At 41.5% G+C, this 25,506-nt stretch overlaps 1 protein-coding gene across 2 annotated transcripts in view; it reads right to left on the bottom strand.

Annotated features, from left to right (window-relative positions):
* The window catches only part of srbd1 (S1 RNA binding domain 1), a 283,354-nt gene that overhangs the window by 239,716 nt on the left and 18,132 nt on the right, over positions 1–25,506 (bottom strand). For both annotated transcript variants that reach the window (XM_078557178.1, XM_078557179.1), the window contains exons 8-10: positions 25,259–25,397; positions 12,046–12,142; positions 4,898–5,039 (exon numbers count right to left, since the gene is read on the bottom strand). In XM_078557178.1, the coding sequence (XP_078413304.1) occupies positions 4,898–5,039; positions 12,046–12,142; positions 25,259–25,397 (378 nt within the window). The remainder of the gene's footprint in view (positions 1–4,897; positions 5,040–12,045; positions 12,143–25,258; positions 25,398–25,506) is intronic.

Raw genomic sequence — 25,506 nt, 5'->3', positions numbered from 1 at the left:
AATGCTGGTAACACTCAGCAGGTCAGGCAGCATTTGTGGAAAGAAAATGTTAAAGTTTGAGGTCGATGATGACCCTTACCAGAACAGCATCATGAGCCTGTTTTACCATTCAATTCGATCATGGCTGATCTGTAATTCAATGCCATTTACCCACCTTTGCTCCATATCCCTTGGCCAACAAATATCTGTTGATCTTAGGCTTGAAAAATTCCAATTCATTCAGCGTCCAGTTTTTTTGGGAGTGTGTCCAGACTCCATATTTAACAATCAAATATATTTTCTTGACAATAACAACCATGCTGTGGGAAAATTATAGGAATCTATAATTCAGGGCAAAGTGACTGAGCACTTAGAGAGCTGACTAAAGGTTGGAGTCGTACCAAGCACAAAGGAAAGTGGTTATTGTTGTTGAAGGCCCATCATCTCGGTCCCAGGTCATTGCTGCCTAGTTCTTCAGGGTGGTATCCTAGGCCCAGCCATCTTCAGCTGCTTTCTTCCATCATAAGGTCAGAAGAGGGGACATTTGAGATTATAGCAGAATGTTCAGTACCATTCGCAATTCCTCAGATATTGAAGCAGTCCATGTCAACATACAGCAAGACTTGGACAACATTCAGGCTTGGGCTGATGAGTGGCAAGTAACATTCACGCTATATAAGTGGTGGACAATGAAAATCTCCAACAAAAGAGAATCTAGCCATTTCTCCTTGACGTTCAATGGCAAAACCATCACTGAGTCCCCCACTATCAACAGTCCAGAGGTTACTATTGACAGAAACTGAACTGGACCAGCCATATAAATACTGTGGCTACAAGAGCAGGTCAGAGGCTAGGAATCCTGCAGTGAGTAACTCACCACCTGACTGCCCAAAGCCTGTCCACCATCTACAAGGCACAAGGTCAAGGGTCTGGTGGAATATTCTTCACTTGCCTGGATGAGTGCAGCACCAACAACACTCAAGAAACTCGACACCATCCAGGACCAAGTGGCCAGCCTGATCAGCATCCCATCCACCAACTTAAACATTCACTTCCTCCATCGCCGATGCACAGTGGCATGGGTATGTAACATATACAAGGTGCACTGTAGCATATCTTCAAGCCTCCTTGAACAGCACTTACCAAATCTGCTACCTCTGCCAGCTAGAAGGACACGGGCAGCAGGTGCATGGAAACACCACAACCTGCAAGTTCCCCTCCAAGCCACACACCATCTTGACTTGGAACTATATCACCATTCCTTCACTGTCGTGGGATCAAAATCCTGGAAGGAATATGGATGTCTCTGCACCAGATGGACTGCAGCGGTTCAAGAAGGTAGCTCACCACCACCTGCTCAAGGCCAATTAGGGGTGGGCAACAAATGCTGGCCTTGCCTTCAAAACCCATATCACATGTTCCATAAACCTAAATTAATCTTTTGAGGAAGTAACTAAAGTAGTTTACAGGGAAATTTCGAAGGACTTCCAGAAGGCATTTGATAAGGTCCGCATAAGAGCTAAACATAAAGCTCATGAGTTTAAAGGAAAATTACTCACCTGGTTTTGCAATTGGCTAAGCAACAGAAGACTGAGTAGAGATAATGAGTGTGTATTGCGATTGAAAGGATGCAACCAGTGTTATCCCACTAGGATCCATACTTGGGCCTCAACTATTTACTATCTTTACTAATGATTTGGTTAACACAGGAGACAGCCATATCTCCAAGTTTGCCAATGACAATGAGATGGGAGATATAGTAAAAAGTATAGATGGGAGCATAACATTATGAAGGAATATTGACAGAGTAGGTGAGTGAGCAAAACTGTGGCAGATGGATTTCATTGCAACTAAGTGTGAGATCAATGATTTGGGATCAAGAAAGGATAAATAAGTTTTTTTTTTAAATGGTGAAAAGCTAGGAACAGAGATCCAATGAGATTTTGCAGAATAACAGAATTTTAACAGCACATAAGGAGGACATTCGGCCCATCGTGTCTGCACCGGCTCTCAAAACGAGCATTATGACCTAGTGCCATTGCCGTGCCTTTTCCCTGTATCCTGCAGATTTTGGGGTCCATGTACCCAAATCACTAAAATGCAGTAGATAGATACAAAAAATAATCGAACTCTAATGGAACGCTGGCATTAATAACATGAAAGCTAGAATACAAAGGTGAGAAAGTTTTGTTACAGTTGTACAAAGCCCTGGTTAGACAAAAACTGGAGTACAATGTATAGTTCCGAGCAATACACGTCAGGGAGGATACATTGGTTTTGGGAGAAGTGCAGTGCAGATTCACAAGAATGGTGCCAAGGCTCCAAATGTTAGATTGAAGAGAAATTACATAAAGTAGACTTGTATTCCCAGGAATATAGTAGGTTACAGGTCATTTGATAGGGTTTTTAGGATTTTGTAAAGAATTGATAGGGTCAATAGAGATTAGGCTTTTCCACTGGGGGGTCCAGTGTAAGGGAACATAACCACATAATCAAAGCCAGGTCATTCCGGAGTGAAGTTAGGAAACACTTCCTCATGAAAAGGGCGGTAGAAGTATGGAAGTCTCTCCCATAAAAACCAGAAGATGTTAGCACAATTAATAATTTTAAATGAGATTTTTCTGAGTCGTTAGTTTTGCTAACCAAGGATATTAAGGAATATGGAGACAAGGCAGGTGGATGCAGTTGGGATAGAGATAAGCCATGTTCTCATTGAATGCCAGAACAGGTTCAAGGCATTAAAAAGAGGAGTAGGCCAATGTTCCATCAAAACTATGCCAAACAAAAAGTTTCAAAAATCCACAGTTGGGGAAAACTGTCACGCAACCAGTTAGATCAGATCTATTATGTAATCAGGCCTTGTAGAAACTATTTTTTTTAAAATACAAGTGTTAATAAATTTTAAAAAGGAAACAGTTAAAAACTGTGAATACAATATTTAAAATAATTCCTTCATAAACTTTGCTTGCAGATTTGACTGTCAGCACTGTAAATCCACCTGTCACAGACTTGTGATGAGTTCTGTTTAATCTCCAGTTGGCTGCTACTTTGGTCACCTTACAAAAGTGGAGTATCTCACCTTGAAAGAGGTAAAACTGACAGCGTGTCTCACCCTGCAGCAACCATAATTGCTACTAGCTATTACACAGAGAAGCACTCATTCAAAAGGTGAGAACATTTAGTAAGTGAGGGTAATAAGAGTCGTTACTTTAAAAGGCAAATATAAGTGAAATTGGAAATTAAAAATGAAGTACTTAGCATGTGACACAAAGTGAATCTTGGATAAATAAAACTTATAATCTCAGAATATTTTCTCTTTGTTGATATTCCCTTACTTGTTAGATGCTGAAAGCACTGTCACAACTGCACACAGTGTGTCATTAAGACAGCTTTAATTCAATTATAGGCAAACTCAGACATGTCACATATGTTAAATGCAATGGTTTTATATGGCTGCGAGGCACTATACTGATTTACGGACATCAGCATCACCATACCAGTGACAGAAATGGCTTGACATTTTATAGGACAAAAAAGTAACAAAAACAGTTATGTGCATCACATTTAAGTGAATAGAACAGAAAGTACAGCGTACTGCCAAAGTAGATGCTCCTCTTGTAAGAGTATGGAAAATAAAAGTGACAAAATTCATTCTTTGTTCTCTCAGAATATTCAAAAAGCATTTGGTGCTATGACAGGCAATAACATTGTTAACCCCACAACTCAGTGCTCTACGCCTATGCTGACACCATGCTGAAATTCGGACCATGATCAACTAGCTGCCAAATAAGGTCAAAATTGAATGCACGTTTTTTGACGACGGTTGATTTAATGCACAGTGCCGAATTCTGAAGTTGTGCGGAATTTCAAATTTTTATAGAAAAAAAAAACAAAGTCCTGCTGAAATGCAACCAGAAAGGCTCTTTGAACATCAAATGAAAACTTTAAATTGTCATGGGAGGGGGGCGCGGTGGAAGATTAGCTCAGTTGGCTAAACAGCTAGCGTGTGGATTAGATTAACACCAACAGCATGGGGTTCGATTCCCATTGTGGTTGAGGTAGGCTCGGTGCCTGCGGCCTCACCCTGCTCATTGCATAAAATCATGGCACTTTGAGTGGTTCAGCAAATAATCACGGAGGACCTGCCTTCAGGCAGAGAACTAAAGGAAAAGTTATTTGTGATTCCAAAACCAACTTTATAACAGTACAAGGGAAACAGTGCCAGACTATCCTGCACCATTCACACTACCCGCTCCATCTAAAGTAGGGTTATGTGCACATGCAAACACATTTGCTTCTACTAAACTCCAAATGGCAATTATATTTTTTAGTGCAGAACTGGCTATGCCAGCAGCTATACTTTGAACATCAAAAAGTTAATTTGCCAATGAAACCCTCACCCATGCCGTTCTCAGCTCCAATGCTGTCTTGGCTGACCTCCCATTCTCCATCTTCCATAAATTGCTGTCTGAAAGCTATCATGCACCATTCCACTTGTCTATCAGAGCTGCCCTGGCTAACCTACATTTGCATGGAAAATTCCTTTGTGGCCTTGCCCCTCCCTATCTTCTCTATCGCTGTGACCTCCACTAGCTCTACAATGCCTCCATTCCAAAGGCTCAGACCTCTTGTGCAGCCTCCACACCCTCTCCAGTGGCATTGTGGAGAAAAAAAGAACTTGAGACTTTCTGTGGAGCTGCTCCATGCACTGGCACTCGCTAGAAAGCATGGCAGAGACACCATTTACATGCCTTAATTTGTTTCTGCTATACTTCTAGTGAAGTTGCTTTAACAGAGCAGGGGCAGCTTCATGAAAATTCCAGGGCAAATTCTGAAATTTATTTATGATGCCACAGCAATTTTTTTAAATTAATCCAAAAAATGAAACTGTGTTGTAAAACTTGAAGATATTCCTTACCTGATGATGATGGGTGTTTCCAATACTGCTGCTAAAGTTATGGTACAGACGGAATTTCTCAGTATCTTTTTTGTTTCCATCCTTTTCTTTTACAGTTGTTTTAGTCAAAGTTGACTGAAGAAAAACAGTATTTTGTTCACACCTATAAACACACACCAGGGAATGAAAATCAATTCTTACTTTTACAACCAGGTCAGACTTTGCTTCTAATAAACATGCCCTTTTTTAAGAAAGCATTATTGTCAATAACTTGCAGATTTCAAGGAGACACAATAGAGTTTCTAAAATGGTGAAAGAGACAGAATCTCTGGACAGATAGAATATTTGAGCCAGATAGCAAATGGAGAAAAAAACAAAAAACTACTGCGGATGCTGGAAATCCAAAACAAAAACAGAATTACCTGGAAAAACTCAGCAGGTCTGGCAGCATCGGAACAACAACTTTAGATCTTAAACTCCCTCCCCCATCCCCACCCCCTTCCCGTTTTTTCCCCCTCCCTTTTGTTTTTTCCAATAATTTATATAGATTTTTCTTTTCCCACCTATTTCCATTATTTTTAAATCTATAACTGTAATACCCTGTCGTCAGTCTTTCCACCCCACCCCCACTGGAGCTGTACCTTGAGTGTCCTGCCATCCATTCTTAATTAGCACATTTTCTTAGATAATATCACACCTTTAACACTCCTTTGTTCCTTTTGTCTGTGACATCTTTTGATTATCTGCTCCTATCACTGCTTGCTTGTCCCTACAACAACCGCCCCCCCCAACTTCTCTCTCTCCACCCCGTTCCGCCGAAGGGTCATGAGGACTCGAAACGTCAACACTTTTCTTCTCCGCCAATGCTGCCAGACCTGCTGAGTTTTTCCAGGTAATTCTGTTTTTGTTTTAGCAAATGGAGAACTCAGGTGCATGCATATAAAACATGAAAGCAAAGAGTTAGATCAGATGCACAAAGTATTTGTTTTTTACAGAACCACTGACCTGTGAAACAGATTACCAGAACATGCTGCAAGTATAGGCTCATGATAGGCTCAGGAGAAAATCAATAGTCACTTAGACAAGTGCAGGATAATTAAGGAAAGCCAACCTGGATTCATTAAGGGAAAATTATGTTTAACTAGCTGGCTGGAGTTTTTTGAATAGGTAACAGAGAAGGTTGATAAGGAAAACATGTTGATGTGGTGTATATGGCTTTTAAAAAGGTACAGTGCCACACAATAGACTTGTGAACAAAATCAAGGTCATGGAATAAAAGGGAAAGTAGGCACTTGGTTAAGAAATTGGCTGAGCGACAGAAAACAGAGAGTAGAGATACATGGTTGTTTTTCCAGATTGGAGGAAGGTCTGTAGTGGAGTTCCCCAGGGGTCAGTGTTGGGACCCTTGCTCTTCCTGATATATATTAATGATCTAGACTGTAGTGTTCAGGGCATGATTTCAAAATTTACAGATGATACAAAGATTGGAAACATAGTCAACTGTGATGATGATAGTCTTGAACTACAAAAGGACAGAGACATATTGGTGGATTGGGCAGACAAATGAAGTTCAATGCAGAGAAGTGTGAAGTGATTCATTTTGGCAGGAACAATATGGAGAGACAGTATAAAGAAGGGAGAAACTCTAAAGGAGGTGCAAGAATAGAAGGACCTCAGTGTATATGTACATAAGTCATTGAAGATGACATGGCATGTTGAGAGGTTAGTTCACAAAGCATATAGTATCTTAGGCTTTATTAATAGGGGCATTGAGCACAAGAGTAAGGAGGTCATGTTAAACCTGTATAAGACACAACTTAGGCCTCATCTGGAGTACTGCGTCCAGTTCTGGGTGCCACATATGAGGAAGAATGTGAAGGCATTGGAGAGAGTACAGAGGAGATTCACAAGAATGATTCCAGGGATAAAGAACTGTAGCTATGAGGACAGGCTGGAGAGGTTGGGACTGTTTTCTTTGGAGAAAAGAAGGATGAGAGGAGACTTGATAGAAGTATTCAAGATCCCGAGGCTTATGGACAGGGCAAACAGTGAGAAACAGTTCCCACTCAAGAGAGCATCCCAGGGCTAGGGGTCACAGGTTCAAAATAATTGGCAAAAGGAGTAAAAGTGATGTGTGGAAATTTTTTTTCATCCAAAGAGTGGCTGGAGTCTGGAACAAACTTCCTTGGAGGGTGGTGGAGGCAGGTTCATTTAATGTATTCAAAAGCAAACTGGATTGCTCTCTGAAAAGAATGAATGGGTTATGGAGATAAGGCAGGGGAGTCGGACTAGGTAGAATGCTCTTTCAGAGAGCCAGTGCAGACTCAATGAGCCGAATGGCCTCCTTCTATATTTTAGTGGTTCTGTGATTATAGTCCTTCAAACCAAAGCTGGACAAACTCCTAAGAATGGTGAATCTTAAGTTATAGAAAGTTACAGGAGAACAAAGAAACTTTTGCAGGACATCTCAAAGCTTTTTCTGGTCAAGGAGGTACTTTTGAAATGTAGCCACTGTAGGCAAACAAAGCTGCCAAATTAAACAGCAAGTTTCCACAAAAACCAATGACATAAAAGATCGGCTGTCTTTTTTGGTGACATTATCAGAGAAAGAAATATTGAGTGGGAGGGGGTGGGGAGGTGGGGGCACTTCCTCAAATAGTGGCATGGGATCTTTTACCTCCACTTAGTCAGGGAAAAGGGCCTTAGTATAACATCTCATCCAAAACTCAGCACCTCTGACAATACAGCACAGTTCAGGAGAGAATTGTCAAGGAGGATTATGCCTTGCGTATTTTGTGCAGTGCATCAAGAATTAATTAAATTTAAGCAGTACACTGTCAAAGCAGCAGAGCACCACGTGTGAGAAAGGAACTTTGTCTCCTTAATTTAGGATAAAATGGAGGAATGAAGGGAGTCATACGACTGGTTCTGAATTTTACCCAGCAACAAGCTTCGATGGCTTGGTTGTTAAAGGTTAAACAAGGGCCCAGGTTGTTTTACTGGGAAGAAGGTGCAAGATATTCACACCGATAAACAACGCCCTGGGTAGCTGTGCTAACAGTGGATAATTTCAAGACAGGATGGAGTTGGGGAGGTCTAAAGGATAGCTAATTAGCATTTCCCCTGGATACAAGGACCATGTGATTACCTGGAGATGGGCTTCAAGAGAGGAAAAGTCCTTAGCAAGCCATTGTAGAATCAGGTTATACAAGATATCCATGAACCTCAGACAGGTCAGGCAGTCAGAATCTGGGGGGTAGGGAGAGAGAGGAGAGAGAGAGAAGAGAGAGGGGAGAGATAAAAATAAAAATGCTGGCTCTGTCAGTCACTACACCAAACATTGGAGGGAGCTCATACTCATATGGAAGAGCTCAAGTCTGTGAGGATTTAAACAAGATTGGAAGATTCGCCTAGCTTGGCTAGAGGGAAGAATCTCCAAATCATCCCTAACTGTGAAAGTCGGTTTGTGGATTAAAAGTTATCTGGCTGGAAAAGGAAAAAGAAGCAAGCCATCGGGAGCTGAGAATAGTTTTGGACTGGTTCCTGGAGAATGAAGTGTCCTTTTACGGGACAGTGTAAAGTATAAACATGGAGAGGAATTTTCTTGTCATTTTTAAGAGTTAAATGGGGCATCTTTTCTGTAGCTTAGAGTACAGGTTGCCCACTGAATGGTGTTTAGACAATACTGCTTTTCGTTTGTTTATTACAGTAAAAGTCTTAAAACTTGAAATCTTGTCCTGTGATCCTTCCTGTCAGCCACTGGAAGTTTGAATATCTCTTCTAAAAGTTAATCGGTCTCTACGGGGATCGTAACAGTTGTAAAAAGCAAGGCCAAGCACCACTCCCTGGGAGGAGGAAAATCACAAGATCATCGTCAAGAGCTGGATTGGAAGTGTCCTAAAAAGTGATCAGGTTGCCAGCTTTTTGTAATAGTCTATAATGTAAGAGACCACAAGGAAAAGAACTTGGGTGATTGCAGTGGCAGGATGGGGGGGCAGGGCGGGGGTGCTGAGATAGACAGAGTTTAAAGCAACATGTCCATTTGAAAAAAGTGTCAATTAGGTGTAGCTTCCTACCAACATCCGATGAAAAGAGTATATGTCAGCTCAAGTGTATGTTAATAGTGCTCTTAGATCATCTCCCTTAACTCCTTTTATTAGAGTGGACTTTTTCTCCTTGAAAAGAGCCAGCACACCCTTGGGCTTTCTGTTGGAAATATGCTAAGTGTTATATTGGTTCATGTAATTTCTGTTGGTTAATGGCTCAGTAAAGGGTGCTTTTTTTTGGAATAGAACAAAAGCACTCATGAAAAAGTAAACATATTTTAAAAATCTGAACTAAAATTGTAGGAGAGCACTCATTTTCTAAGCACAATATTGGCAGAAATCTGAGATTAGATTGCTGCTTGGACTTATATTCAAGAAATGGTGCAGTCAAAAAAATATCCGCTCTTTCCATACTTAGGCATTTCACACACCAAACAAATGGCACAGCTTCCTATTAAATTAAAATATTGAACGTTGATAAGAATACAAGAAATTAAGAACACACAAAGGTAGTCTAGCTCAATTACAAAAATGACGTATACGAGAAGGAGGTTTAAAATAGGTTTTCAAAACTGAACACGTATTTCAGTTTCTCTTGGCACTCGCAATGGCTCGAGTCCTCAAACCCAGCCTTATTTCTGGGTTTGCCTTGGTGGCAATCAGGTGCTCCTCTGTTCCCTGAGTTCTTTTCCAGCTTCAACATATATTGCATTCAGTAATAACTATTTCCTTACATTTAAACTAGACTCAAGAGCGAGCTAAAAATAAAACATTAATGTATGACCCTGATCAGGCACAGTTGCGCATGTTCACTTCGCTCATACTGCACCTGCCGGCGTATACACACTTCTCCCACCACACTATTGTGCGCTCATTTACCATTACCAGTACTGGTTTGCACCTGCACTTGGTGATGTCATAATTCTCTCTGCCTGCAGCTCGGGGAGCCATTCCTTCCGCCACTGCCCCTCTCTCTCTCTCCGCCATCTCTCACGTGTCCCCCTCCCAAGCCCTCGCTTTCCCTCTTGTGCTACAGTCCTCACTTTTCCTTAATTTACAGACACTCCCTGATCTGTCTCCATTTCTCCTCCATTTACAGATGCTCCCTGAGAGCTCCCAGCACTTGCTGTTACTCATGGAGTTTGCCACTTACACTGCACTTTCTGGTCGGGGTAAATCCAGGAACTGCTCTCCCCACCTCATCCCCACCTTTGATTTGGCAGAGTTTGATCCTGCAGCTGCCTAGCACATTGCTGGCTTTGATATCACAGGCTCTGCAACTATATGTGTGGGTAGTGCGCCCTCTGCAGTTGCAGTGTCAACAAACTCTGCCAAAGTGAAAACAGAAAATTATGTCATCTGTGGAGAGAGAAATAGAGTTAATGGTCCAGGTCTGTTACTTTAGATGCTGCCAGACCTGCTGAGTATTTCCATCATCTGCAATATTTCACTTTTGCTTAAGGAAGCTACTGTATAATTTGCATGATTTCCTCAGTTTACAACCATGGCTCCAAATTTACAATATTTTAAAAAGCTGACTATAAGTTAGTTCTGCACTGCACATTTTTTCAGTGTATGATTTTACCTAGTTAAATATCCAACTTTAAAAGTAGCATTAATAAGGATTGCAATACCTGTTCAGCTGGTTCCATTGTGTAAAAATACCATAAACTAGAAAATGCAATCAAATATTAGGCTAAATCAGCCACTTTGATTACAATGCCCAAATCATTAAAGCACAAAGTTCAGGCCTTAGGGCAGTTCAGAAGACCAGAAGGCTCATTTTCATCATCAAAAGACACAGTAGATTAGAAAACTGAGACTGCTCAGCCTTGGAATGAAATGGTCAAGGTAGGACCTTGTATTTAATATTAAAATAATATTTTAAAAGTGAAACCCAGAGCTTAGTACATTAAAATAAGGCAAGGGGCATTGGTTCAAACTGGTGAAGGGCAAATTTAAAAGAGATGTCTGGAAAGTTTTTTTCACATACGCATTTGGAATAGGTATCCAGGAAAAGTAGTGGCAGTGAGAACAATTAGAGTCATCCAAGAGCCCATTAAGTGGCATGATGGAGACATTACAGATTTTGTTTGGATGGAAGAGCTAAAACAGGACAATATGGCTTTCATAATTTCAGTTCTCCACATCAAATGGGGTCCAATGAGAAATGTTGTGGTAAATAGTAAACTACAGCTCATTCAGATTAAGGACTAGAGTCACTGCAAGTACTGAAATGACGTGAAAAAGGCCAGAGAGGAGTTTCAAACTTAAATTTACAGCCATAATTAAAATTAAGCCATATTAAAAATATGTACAGAAAGTCTGAACAACAGGTAAAATATACATAAGAAATATGGGAAACAACAAGCACCCACTCCCTGTGCACCCCTCACCAATCATAAAATCATCTGACACTGCATTGCCAACCAGCAATGATCATTGCTAAACTTTCCCCTTCTTGTTCATGTAGAACCACAGTACCCATTAGAGCATTGACTTGCTCAGTGTAAAGAAACCAAGTACCAAAGACAAATAGCCCCTTCCAGGTTCAATTAGTGAGCCAGACTGTCTGGTCAATCATAATCAGTGCCTTGGTATTCTACAGATCTGCATGGTTTAGATTTCAGATTACCCAGTTTCCATATGTCTATCACCTGTCAATTTGGTGTTACTTTGACCTCAGAGACCTGATTATGAAAACTATGCAGCCCAGTAGTCTAGTTGAGGATAACGACTCTGTACCAGAGTCAAAGCTTTACAGCAGAGATATAATACTTACCAATATGTAGTGCCATATCAGGACTAAATATCTTGTAATTCAAACAAATGACTTTTGAAGTGTACAGTTATGTAGACGAGCACTTACACGTGATGTTACCGGACTGTCACTACTAGTATAAGACTGCAACCAAAGCAAAACTAAAAGGTACAAATACATTTCCACATTTATGACATTGAACAGAATAGCTGATGCAGCTGTATCTTAGCATTATTTAAAAGTCAGCAAGCTATAGCAGTATTCCACTCACGGATGACTTTTGCTGTTCGTTAATAACTAGGCCTTCCTCATGTGTACATACCCTCACTTAGTATAAAGAGCAGTTTTTAATTAATACTTACAATTTCCGGATGCAGTTCAACGTTTCTCTGTCTTTAGACATCATGTCTGCTAAAATGTGCTGTATTCCTGTCTCTATTTCTGCCACGCTTGAAAGGCCTAGGGATTTACAAGCACAAAGATAAAATCATTTGTTGTAATTTGCCATTTGCTCTCCTCAACTCCACTCCTCTTCTCCACACTCATTAACTTTTCGCTCTCCAATATCTCAGTCATGTGGCAACTCTGTGCACAGGCTCAGATAGTAAGTATTTGTTGGCTATTCAATCATTAGTGGCACATTAGCTGTTCCCAATGCTATCTATCCAACGTCCGCACACAGCAGGGATGAAAGGAAAGTGATGTTATCCGAGATACGAAGGCTAACTGTAGCACTTCTGCTGTCAGATCAGTTTACAAGCACAGATTGAGAAATTAACTTCGGACCTTTCTTCCGTGCCCTGATCAACTGAATCAAATCTTTAGATTTTAATTTATTAAGTAGACATCACTACTTGAAACAGAAAAGTGGTTCTAATTAAAAATGATCCAGTTAGCAATGATAATTTGGGTGAAATAAGTAGCATAGCTATGATTAAAAAAAATTCAAGTTGAGTGAAATTTATTGATTGCAAAACAAAAATAGAATTACCTGGAAAAACTCAGCAGGTCCGGCAGCATCGGCGGAGAAGAAAAGAGTTGACGTTTCAAGTCCTCTCTTTTCTTCTCCGCCGATGCTGCCAGACCTGCTGAGTTTTTCCAGGTAATTCTGGTTTTGTTTTGGATTTCCAGCATCCACAGTGTTTTGTTTTTATTGATTGCAATGCATCTTCATGTGAAGAATGGCAAAACTGCCTTAGGAACCTATAAATAAAATTCTGCTTCAACACAGTTACATATTTACAAGAAAATTTCAGTAGGCCAAAGGACCTCATTCAAAAGTTATATGCAATCAAGAGAACATGGGGAAGTGTGATTTCTTTTCAAATGCTCAAGCAAAGAGCTGGAACATACAGGATGGACCATATGGCCACCTCCTTTGTTGTAAATTTACAATTAACTCCTAAACTCCAAATAACAAATCATGTTGCGTAGAATAATATAATTTATAATGAAGAAAATGTTCCACAGCTACTGATAAAGAAAACACAATGACCCCATAATTTACTGTCAAAACAGTGGTAAGGTTAACAGTTCTTTATGTTTAACTGCTACAGGGGAGGACAAGATTACATTCGGTTAATGCAGAAATCCAAAGTTGTTGGCCCAGATGTGCCACTCCAGCACTAATTTCACAAAAACAATGTCTTGTTATCTGCCTCTTCACTGCAATACACCAAATGGCATGAAGTTGTTCTACTGACACAGCAGATACAAACTAAACTCGCCATAAAACGTTAAACATTGTCCATCTCAATCTAGATATCCTTTTAACAAATTGGTGGGTGCTAATTACTGCCAATCTAGCAGGGAAAATTAACAATTACAAGCATGGAGTCATATTCCTTCATGTTTACTGAAAAATATTTTCAAGGAAATTTTTTTTAAATCCTTTCCTTTTTTTTTCCCCTCACTCTTAATCCAGTCTTTCTTTCCTTATCTTTCCGTACCTGATTTGATATTGAATTCATCCACTCTAATCTACACTTCCTTCCCAGAGCTTGATTAAGGAGAGAACACAGTTGGCTGCCCTGTTCACTCAGGATCCAGATAATCCTGTATCCCATGCTGCATCTGCTATCAGCTTGCATTTTCAGCAACTTGCCATGCAAAAATTCTAAAACCCTAAATGTGTAAGTCTAATGCCATTAGATGCCCTATTACAGTAAATGAGACCTAATGTAGAGTTGTCCATATTCATCAAGATTCCTTTTTCAGTCACATCGATTTAGATAATGACTTTCCAGAATTACATGTGTCACTTTTGGAGCAAAATTCCTGAACATGGATCCAATAAATTATATCCTGCCTAGAAAAAGCATATGGAGTTAATTTTGCATAAACACAAATAACCACTCCTCAGATCAATCAGGTTTTTGTCCCATCGAATGGAGGCAGATATTATGCAGCGCACTGTGATCTCTGAAACGCAAATCCACAGGGGGGAGGCAGAAATTTTACTCAACCATTTTATAGATTGAAATACTAATATGATATGAAATGCTTAATAAAATTGTCCCATGTAAATTTGATTTAACGCCAAATTGAAACATTCTACTTGGAACATTAAACTATGTAAAACATTCTTGCACAGGCTAAAAACCAGCATGGACAGACGCACAGCTCATTTGTATTCCAGCATCTTATGTGATGGAGAAGCAACACACACATTTGCCATGACGGAGATGAAATAAAATCTTGATCTTTGACATGATGCTCCAGAAAGGCCAAGTTATTTCCAAAATAGTGAAATTTTGGGAGGCTCAGTCACTTTCACACATTGATACAGGCTAGTTAACAGCAGGATCGCAGGGGTCAGTTAGAAGGTTCCCTGTTGCCCACTATTGCTGTCACCTTTGGTCCCTGCCACAAACTTTGAACCCTCACCACTAATTCCAAACCTCTCCCAGACTCTGGTCTCAAGTTGATTGAGGCTATGCACAGTCTCACTGGCCTACTCAACAATGAGCTCAGTTTCCAATTCCATATCTTCTCTATGACTACTTCCACCCTAATCTTTCACATCATCCACTCCCCAGAATACCCTAATCCTCTAACTTTGGCCATTTGCGCATTTTCTCTCCTTTCCTTAGCCCCACCATTGGAAATGATCTAGACATCACTTTCTGTACTTCCTTCCTTAAAAAGGATAGTGGGGGTGGTGGTGGTGGTGGAGGAGGCGTTTAAGATTTGTCCTCTAAAGTCAAAGAGAAATTAAAGTGAAGCAGGTAACATCATACAAACATTGACCAGGTGAGATGGAGAACACTTCTCAGTGTCCAAAATTGATGACATTTTTGTGTATTTCAAATAGAATAGCACTTTAAATAACTACACAACTGCAGCCATTTTATTTCCTTGGAATAAATCAATTTCAAAAGAAATACTTCATCACAGCCTCTCACTCAGATAAAGAAACAGCCCAAGTTTTAGATTACTTACTGAAGACAAGTTTCAATTTTAATTATCAAGCTCTTCTGCTTCATTCAAGTTCCCGACTTTTGATATGATGCTAACAAACAACTTGCACTTACATACTGCCACTAAGGTAGTAAAACCTCCCAAGACAATTCATAGGAATATGACACCGAACCATGAGATATTAGGATCAGTGACCTGAAGCTGGGTCTCAGGGGTAAGTTTAAGGAACGTCTTAAAGGAGAAGCATGAAGTGTAGGGAGGGAATTCCAGAGCTTAGGGCATAGGCAGCTGAAGGCACAGCTACCAAAGGTGGGGTGACTGAAAATGTGTCACTCAAAAGGTCAGATCTGAAGCAGCAGCAAGAATTTCATCAACAACAATTTGTATTTATATAGCACCTTAAACATAATAAACCATCCCAAGGCACTTCACAGAGGCTTGTGAAAAGAAAATAAAATAGAGTCACATAAGGAAATACTGGGGCAGATGGCCAAAGGCTTGGTCAAAGGCTTAAGCAGTATCAAAGGAGGAAAACAAGGTAGAAAGAGTGGAGTGGTTTACGGAGGGAATTACAGAACTTAGGACCAAGGCAGTTGAAGGCATGGCCACCAAAGGTGGACCAGGTAAAACTGAGGATACTCAGCAGGTCAGAATTCAAGCAGCGCAGATATTTCAGAGGGTTGAAGGTCTGGAGAAGATTACAGGAGTAGGAAGGGATGACATCATGGAAGGTTTTGAAACAAGGATAAGAATTTTAAAATGTAGGTGTTGCTGGATCAGGAGCCAATATACATTTTTGTATATATTTTATATCAGAAAGTATAAGGGGAAATAGATGACCAGGACGTGTGCAAGTTAGGGTATGGGATGCAGAATTATGTATGAACTCAAGTGCGCAGAAGGTGGAAGATTGGAGGCTGGCAAGGAAAGCATTGGAATAGTCAAGTCTACAGTGGCGTGCATGAGGTCTTCACCAGCAGATGAGCTGAGGCATGGGCACAAACTTGCACGGTTAGAGAGGTGGAAGCCGGCAGTGTTGGTGATGGAGTGGATACAGGGTTGGAAGGTCATTGCAGGAGCAAATATGATGCCAAGGTTGCAAACACTCTGGGTCACCCACAAACAGTGACCAGGGAGAACGATGAAGTCTGTAGCTAAGGAACAGAGCTGCAGATAGGGCCCAAAAACAATGTGGGGGGTGGGGTAAAGAGACATAATTTTAACCTGAAAAGTTGAGTGGGATTAGGCTTTGCAGTTGTTAAAGGGGGTGAATTTGACATTGCTCCTGGAAGCCGGCACTAACTCAGCAACCTCTGCCTTTAACTTCACTGCATTCAGCTACGTGCAGGTAACCTCTTCAGGATAGGCAAGATGCCAAAAGGGATAGAACAGCTGTTTTAACTTGACTCTTCAAATTTAACTCCCGAGTGCATGGGTTTCCCAGGCTTCCTGCAACTTGCCAGTGAAAGTAAGCAGAGAGGACAGTGGGAATTGAGGGGGCTAAACAAATGGCGGCAAAAATTCCTGCAAGTACTCAGACTGCACACCTGCTTCCTTGCCTCAGCAAAAGGCTTTTGCTCATGGGACATCTTACTTGCGCCATCACGAAGAACACCTATCGCCACCTCCATAACATCGCCCGAGTGTCTCAACTCACATTCTGATTAAATCCATGCCTCTGTTATCTGTAGACTTGACTATTCCCACACACTCCTGGCTGGTCTCCCACATTCTATCCTCCATAAACTTGAGTTCATCTAAAACTCTGCTGCCCCTGTCTTAACTCACACCAAGGCGCAGTGACCTTTAGCTCCCAGTCAAGCAATGCTTTGATTTTAAAATTCACATCCTTATTTTCAAATCCCTCCATGGCCTCCCTCCCTATCGCTGTAATCCCCTCCAGCCGCACAACCTTCCAAGATATCGGAACTCATCTAACTCTGGCCTCTTGTGCATCCCCAATTTTAATTGCTCCACTACTGGTCGCCATGCTTTCATTTGCCAAGGGTCCAAGCTCTGGAAATTCTCTCCCTACACCTTTCCGTTACTCTGCCTCACTTTCCTCCTTAAGACGCTCCTTAAAACCTACCTTTTTGACCAAGTTTTTGATCATCTGGCCTGACATCTCTTTATGGCATGATGTCATATTTTGTTTAATAATGCTTCTGTGAAGTACTTTGGGATGTTTTACTACATCAAAGGTGCTATATAAACAGAAGCTGTTGCTGTTCTAGGGTGCATTTTACCTAACCTTTGAGGGTCATTTCTGCTACCTTGGAGTGTTGTGCATCTGATCTACATAGTCGGTCAAGCATCAGTGCAGCATGGGTGTCACCTATGCAAATATACCTTAGACCTCAGGTGAAGACTAAGCCAAGTCGCAGCAGCAACAGTCTCCTGCTGCTTGACAAGCGAGAGAGGATGGGCACAGAGGTCCAGCTCACAGGAGGCAATATCCCCAACACAGGATTAATGGGCAGAGGATAAGCTTCCTGGTCGTGTCAGAGCACCAGCACCTCCGGGTATTTTGTAGGGAGTCGTTGACATTTACAGTCCCCTGGAAGAAAACCTCCTGGCAAGTGAACCAGGTGACGATACACTACCAGGGGCTGACAGATCTGGGGGTGCCCTTCAATATGCACCAGCCCAGGAATCAATAATAATAGTGGTGTGCTGCGCTCTGCATTACATAGCACAGCAATGAGACTAGAGCTCAAGGGGGAAGAAGTGCACTGTTGCTTTGGAGGAAAAAGGGGAGGGGGCGGGACTTGACGTGGCGATGTTACAGGCAGTGGCCAATACAACTGCCCAAGATGGCCAAATTCAGACACATTTCAGTTAAACTGAAGCAGTGAACTAACCAAATTCTCGACTCACTTTGTTCCCCCATTCCCCAGCACAAAGCAGTCCTATAATCAACAAAGTATCCCAGACAGACACATACACTGTTCATCTTTAAGTCTTGTCTTATCCCCTAAATGAGAAGTGATCAATCAGAGACAATTGTGGAATCGAGAGAGGTGCCAGTGAAATAGAGCTGGGTGTCATCAGTATAAATGTGGAACCTGACATTGTGCTTTCAGATGATGGTGACAAGGGGCAACATGTACTGTCTAATTTCTCATGCAGTTTGCCCAATATGCAGTGCGAGGTGAGCAGAAATTTCCTCCAATTAAATATCAAAAAGGCCAAAGCCTTTGAGCGTGATTTTAACCATTTGATGCACTGGCAGCAGCCCGGTAGTTTCAACATCAGCTTTGCCAGTGGCTTAATCCAGCATCTGACATCTGGTTTCCTGTTCCCTCCCTAACAGCACTGTGGGTGTACCTACACCACGTGGACTGCAGCGGTTCAAGAAGGCAGCTCACCACCACCTTCTCAAGGGCAATTAGGGATGGGCAATAAATGCTGGTCTAGCCAGCGATGCCCACATCCCATAAATGAATAAAAAAAGGATGAGAAATAGGAAAGGGCCAAGGATAGATCCTTGAGGGGCACCAGAGGTAATGGTGCAGGAGCAAGAAGCGAAGCTATCACAGGCGATTCACTGAATACACCTTGTTGGATAGGAATGGAACCAGGTGCTGATAGCCCCACCCAGCTGGATAATGGAGGGTAGGCTCTAGAGCAGGACAATGCAGTTGAACACATGAAAAGCTGCAGACAGGTCAGGAATGATGAGGAGAGATAATTTACCTTTGTAACAATCACACAGGATGTCATCTGCAAGTTCAATAAGGGCTTTTACAATGCTGCTGAGGATGGCAATAATGACAAATTTTATAGGGAGATACCTGATGAGAGGGAACCTTTCAACAATATCAGCAACATGGGACCATGAAGATATGCTGAACAGTCTGATGTTTAGTGGGAATAGCATTGAGGGAGCAGCAGATGAGTCTCATCAACAAGGTGAGCTTGGAGAGGACACAACGAGAGATTGGAGAGAAACTGCAGAAAGATATATGAATTCACTACTGGGGAGAAATGAACTTTAGGGGAAGTTTGGCTTGGAGGGATGGGAAGGGAGTGAAGCAGAGGTAAGTAAATATGAGGTCTCAATCTTGAAGTCCATGAGCTCCATGCACTTATTGGAGGTGAGGGTGGAAAGGGCATGGTGGGATTGGGGTTTCTGAAGATAGCTTGTATTGGAGAAGAGAAACCGGTGGTTATCTTGGCATTTCAACATGATCCTGCAATAGTCAGCAGTTTTGGCAGACAAGAGCAGGACCACAGAGATTTATGTGGTCCAGCGAGATCTACCAATCCAGCTGTCCATGTTTGCATCTCTTGGGACTTAAGGGAGTGGAGATGACAGCCACCGTAGGATGAGAGAGAGTTGTGATTTTAATTAGGGCGAGGGCATGAAAGGGGGAGAATGGGCTTCCACTGAGTAGTTTGTTAACTTGGGGGGAGAGTTCCCCGCTCCCCCCCGTCCCAGGTAAGGCGGAGGTGGCATACAATCACATGTATAAAGAACTTATATTTGAAATAAAAGCAGAAGTCAGTCAGCAATCTTCCTTCTTAGAAACAGTATGTAGAAAAAAAATAACAGGTTAAATAAAGGCAAGAAAATGCTGCCAATTTGAATTATTGCAGAATAGCAGGATATGGGCTCAAAATCACGATTCTACACATAATAAGAGTCTGCAAATACAAAACACCCATCCTCATACCCAAAAAGTAGTTTTAGGTTAACTTTTAAAATGTTATTGCACAAAAAAAGCAAGTAGCAACTTGCACCAAGCCAAGTTAAACATTCTTCATATACCAAAAGAAATAAACAGAATTCCATTATTTCTCTCCATCAATGTGATCTTATGTTATACAGTGGCCAATACTTCCCTGTTGATGAGCGAATGATACTCTTGGAAGGATTCTCACACTCTGTACAGAGTCACTGTGATAAAACAGCAGCCAAATTTCCAAGAACCTGTCTATTTGGATCAATGTATTGTGAAAACATTTTTTGAAGTATCATCTCCCCACAATAGACAGTCAAAACTGGGCAGAATGGAAAATTGGTCAAATTCAACTTTAGTACATTTGACTCACCACAAGTAACAGCTGTTCTGAACTACAGAAACCTATATTTGTTCTATATATTACTGGCAGTGATTCCAAGGGCTAAATTAACCATGTACAGAGCCAAAAATTCTTAAAATACAAACACTCCCAACACAAAATGAGATAAATCAGCTTCCTTTTTCTAAAGCAAGTTAATATTTCATTCCATTTACAGATTAGACCCACAGATAAACAGTTAACCTTTATTCTGCACATTAACTGGATTCATTGCCAGAGACTGCCCCCTGGAGTCCTAAAAGAGTAACTACACAAAATAGTTTTAAATTGTTTTAAAACAGACGCCAGGAATCATTCTTCAACAAAACAAAATAACAATCATAGCTATAATAGCACCAATAGGAGGCACTGATCCAATAACTACATAAGAAATAGAAGCAGGATTAGGCCATACCTTCTCCAGCAGTCAATAAAAAAAATAATGAAGAAAGAAGCAGGAAGAATTACTTGTGCTAGTACTAATACTGGTATTTATTTAGCACTTTGAACATAATGAAACATCCTAAAGCATTTCACAGGAAATATTATGGCACAGCGGATGGTAAATGCTGAGCTGCTCAAATCCCAGAGGGGAACTTCAAATAGTTGCCACAAATGTTTGCAATTTGTACTTTGTTTCAAGATGCGTGCCTTGAATTCAATATTGATAAGACCACTGAGTCTTAGAGGTTTTTTTACAGAACTAAATTAAACACGTATTAATAGAAAAGATTTTAAGCACATACATAGGTCTATAAATTACTACTCTAATAACTCCTAAATCCCCTAATTAATCTGGCTCCCAGTTACACCTCCATTAAGGCAACAGTAAAACAAGATAGATTTCAACAGACCCAGGCAAAGCACATAATACCCTGGACAGGGATATTCACAATGAGTTCTCTTAGCTTCAGTTCCTATAGAGAGCAGCTTGATGCTTAGAAACTGGAGGCTTTTCTTACTTGTTAGATCTTAGAATTCCTTCTTCTTACACATAACCTCACCTCCTTTATACAGGTTTCTCCCTTTTTAATGTAAATTCCATTATCCCAATGTCTTTGCAACTTTACTTCTTCCATTATATAAATCTTCCATAGTACTCATATTATCAGTAATCTTTGGGAAAATAAACACATTGTTTGGCTTAGCCTCTGTTGGCTAGGTGTAACATCTTACCATTTCACTACTCTGGTCTATCTAAAAATGCAAATACTCTTCACATCTCACATTCCAAAACTTCAGCCATGTTTATGTATTTAGCATTTCAAACCTAGCTTCCCTTTTCATAACTCAAAAGCTCCAGACTAGCTGTCTGCAATTCAATTAAATCCCCCACACACACATACACACAGAGAAACTAATCCAAACCCCACTATTAACCTACCATCTGTTGGAAAAATCAAGTCTAAAGGGAAAGAGATCCTTCCGCTCGCTACTTGCCATCCAACCCCCTCACTCGCCGCTTCCTTCCCCAAACCTCCGGTGAGCTTGCCATCCAACACTTTTGTTGGCAACCCTTCTTGCTCCCTTGCTCACTTCCTCTCTCTTGCCACCCCTTATTCGAGTCCTAACTCACAGCAAGGGTTAGGGGGAGGGAGGCAGGAAGCAGGAGGGAGGCAGTGACAGGAGGGAGAATGTATATAATGGAGGCAACAGAGGTCTCACCCGCCACTTAGAAAGCCAGCAAGAGTCCCGTGTTACCTCCTTTAGGGAAAATCCAAATTAAGTGCCACTCTGGTAATTAACTGGACAACTGGACTGGAGATGGTGGCTGTTGCCAGTACAACACCCACCTTGAGGCCTAGGATTATCGCTGGGTCCCAGGCGAGTCAGGTGAGTGATGGAGAGAGTCACAGAGAGGGAGTTGGCTCTCAGCAGGCCTCACTTCCCAATGCCAGGTCCCTCGATCTGCCACTGAATGCCTTTGAATGAAGGTCCTTCCACTTCCCCCAATCCACCCACCCAAGGTGTCTGCAAGCAATGCCACACAGGTTTGCTTGTCATGTTCCCACACAGTGGGCCCCCTTCCCACCGCTGGGTTAATTCCAGCAACAGCAGTGGGATGAGGGCCTTACGTGGGCCCCAATAAGCAGGGGGGAAGAAGGGTCATCCACAGGACTTAATTGGGGTGGAAGCAAGGAGGTGGAAAGTCACCATTCATCACACTTCCGCCTGATTAAATGCCCACCACCACCAGACCCGCCACAGGAAAGGGCATTAAATTCTGTCTGGCAAACGGCGAGGTGGCGTATCTGGAGGCAAGGCGAGGTCAAAGTTACCAAGGGCTGTTAAGTGGCAGGATCAGAAACCAGATTTGGGGAGATTCAAACATGGAGTTCCGGGAAAGACGGACATGGATTTGGGAAGCAAAAGCGTGTTCAATGACTTTGGAATGGAAAAGGAGGTTGGAGATTGGAGAGGGGGGTACTTTGAGAGGACAGAGGGTTAAGGCAAGGGGCTTTGATGGTATGTTTGGAGGTGAGGACGGGGACTAAATGAGGAGAAAGGCAATATCAACTGACAGGGGAGCCAAGAAAGCAAGTTGGGAGGTCAGCAGTTTCGTGGGAATAGGGCAGAGAGAGCAGGAGGTGGGTTTTGTGGGCGAGTTAAGCTCCAAAAGGGCATGGGGAGTGATAGGAGAAAAACTAGAGAAAGATATGCATTCAAGGCCAGAGCGGGAGGAACCTTAGAGAAAGTTTGGCCCAAGGGGCTAGGGGAAGGGAGGGAATCAACTGAGGCATCAGATCAGATGGCCTCAATCTTAGTGACAAAGAAGTCCATGAGGTTCTTGTGTTTGTTGGAGGCGAGGATGAACGAAACAGGGAAGAGAGGTTTAAGAAGTTATTTAAGAGATCCGTGGATAGTGAGAAGTTTTGGCAGACAAGACCAGGACCCAGTGGTGCTTTGTAGTCCAGCAAGAGCTGACGGTGAATGGCTAAATCAGTTGTCTGTCATATCTGTTCAAATCAGTGCCTTGGTTAAATTAGTCCAGTAGTGTTAAGTTGCTACTTCAGCTGGTCAATTTGATAAGGAAAACCAGGGGGATAGAATCAAATTGCTTTGGAATCTCATTCTACTAGTACACTAATGACGCAAAAACACATAGGAAACATGAAGCGGATTCATAGCTTAGAATTCTAAATGGATGATGTTTAAGGGGAAATGCTGCTATTGGGTGGTGCAAATATAAACAATAGAGCAAAAGAACATTGAGTAAATAGGAATTTATCACATTTCTCAAATGCCCCTAAACCCTTCATATACACTGATTTTTTAAGTCGTGGGTATTATGTAGGCATAATGTTGGGGCAGAGTAAATCCCAAAAATATCAATTAGATGGAGAGTACTTAATCTATTTCTTGCTGCTGTCTATTGATAAAGGAAGATCAGCCAGGAGAATTAGAAACATAGGAAATAGGAGGAGTAGGTCATTCGGTCCTTCGAGCCTGCTCAGCCATTCAATATGATCATGGCTGATCCTCTATCTTGACGCCATGTTCCCCCTCTCCCCATACCATTTGACGCTTTTAGAATCCAGAAATCTATTTCCTTCTTAAATATATCCTGTGACTTGGCCTCCACAGCCTTCTGTGGTAGAGAATTCCATAGGTTCACCACCCTCTGAGTGAAGAAGTTTCTCCTCACCTCAGTCCTAAATAGTCTACCCTGTATCCTGGGACTGCGACCCCTTGTTCTAAACCCCTCAACTAGAGGAAACATCATCCCTACATCCAGTCTGTCCATCCCTGTCAAATGAGATCCCCTCTCATTCTTCTAAACTCCAGTGAATACAGGCAGTCGATTCAATCTCTCCTCATAGGACAATCCTGCCATTCCAAGAATCAGTCTGATGAGCCTTCACTGCACTCCCTCTACGGCAAGTATATCCTTTCTTAGATAAGGAGATCTAAACTGCACACGATACTCCAGGCGTGGTCTTACCAAGGTCCTATGCAGTTGCAGTGAGACATCCTTGCCCCCGTACTCAAGTCCTCTCACAATGAAGGCCATTTGCCTTCTAACTGCTTGCTGCACCTGCATGCTTGCTTTCAGTGAATGGTGTACGAGGACACCCAGGTCCCTTTGTACATCAACATTTCCCAACCTATCGCCATTTAAATAATACTCTGCCATTCTGTTTTTTCTACTGAAGTGGATAAATTCACACTTATCCACTCACTCAACCTGTCTAAATCACCCCGAAGCTCTTAACACCCTCCTCACCGCTCACATTCCCACCAAGTTCCCCATGTTCTTCTCTGAATAGTGTCTTGGGAATTATAACACCTTTCTTAACTAGAGTAACAAGTAAACTGTGTAATAAATTCAAAAGTAAAGTACACAATGGACACAGGCATCAAGGACAATGACAAGGCAGATAAGACTACATTCAAAGCACACCTCCAATAACACATCAGGCCTCGCCGCTACATTAAAATGTCAGCCTAGGTCCTGGACTTGAACCCACTACTAAAACTAAGAGACCAACATTACAAATATTGTATTATTATTTTATTGTATTACAAATCTTATACCTTTGCACATTTCCTGGTCTACAAAATCTTACTTCATGCTATTCTGATGCTCTCTTTTTGTGTTCTGTTTCTAATGTCTACACTTACATTGGAAATTGGCCATGTATGCTTGTCTCCCAACTCCTCAGCTTGTATTACATCGAAATGTCTATGCTTCAACAATCTCCCTGCTTCGAGAACTGCCCTAATCTTTATTTAACTATAAATAAAGCAAAAATCAAGGTATCAAATCAAAAATAAGGATTATTAAAATCTTTAAAATCAGGATTACATCTACACATTCAGATCCAATTATTCCCACCCTTTAAGCAATACCTCTGAGATACGCTTTCTCTCAACTTGCCGTGTGTAATGCCACGGGTAATCGATGAAAATGACTTCATAATATAAACTCTTGCGCTGTTTCATACAATTTCCTCGCCTGCACTGAAGCTGAAAGGGCCCGTGATAATTGTTCCTACTGTGATATTTCAAGTATTCTGCCATTCACCCACAACTCCCCCATCCAAAATGGAAGATAAGATAAAGAACGTGACTCTGAAGTTAACAACTTACCTTTCACATTTGCTTTAATGTAATTATTTAGATTAAGTTCTCGTGGACAGTCAATCAATAGATTTGCCGCAGGTTCTAGGCCAAGCTGACGTGCCTGCTGAGCTTTTGTCTTCTTACTTCCACTCTTATAAGGAGCAAACTGAAAAAAGTCAAGCAACTAATGAGAAAAATGCAAAAGGTAATTCAAGTATGTAAATCAGAAGTCATGTACAAGTGTAGAATATTCAGTAACAAATAAAAAATATAAA

The sequence above is a fragment of the Cetorhinus maximus genome, chromosome 14 (assembly GCF_964194155.1).
Source record: "Cetorhinus maximus chromosome 14, sCetMax3.hap1.1, whole genome shotgun sequence".
Lineage (NCBI taxonomy): Eukaryota > Metazoa > Chordata > Chondrichthyes > Lamniformes > Cetorhinidae > Cetorhinus > Cetorhinus maximus.
The sequence above is the reverse complement of the archived record's forward strand: the minus strand, read 5'-3'. Positions and strand labels throughout refer to the sequence as shown.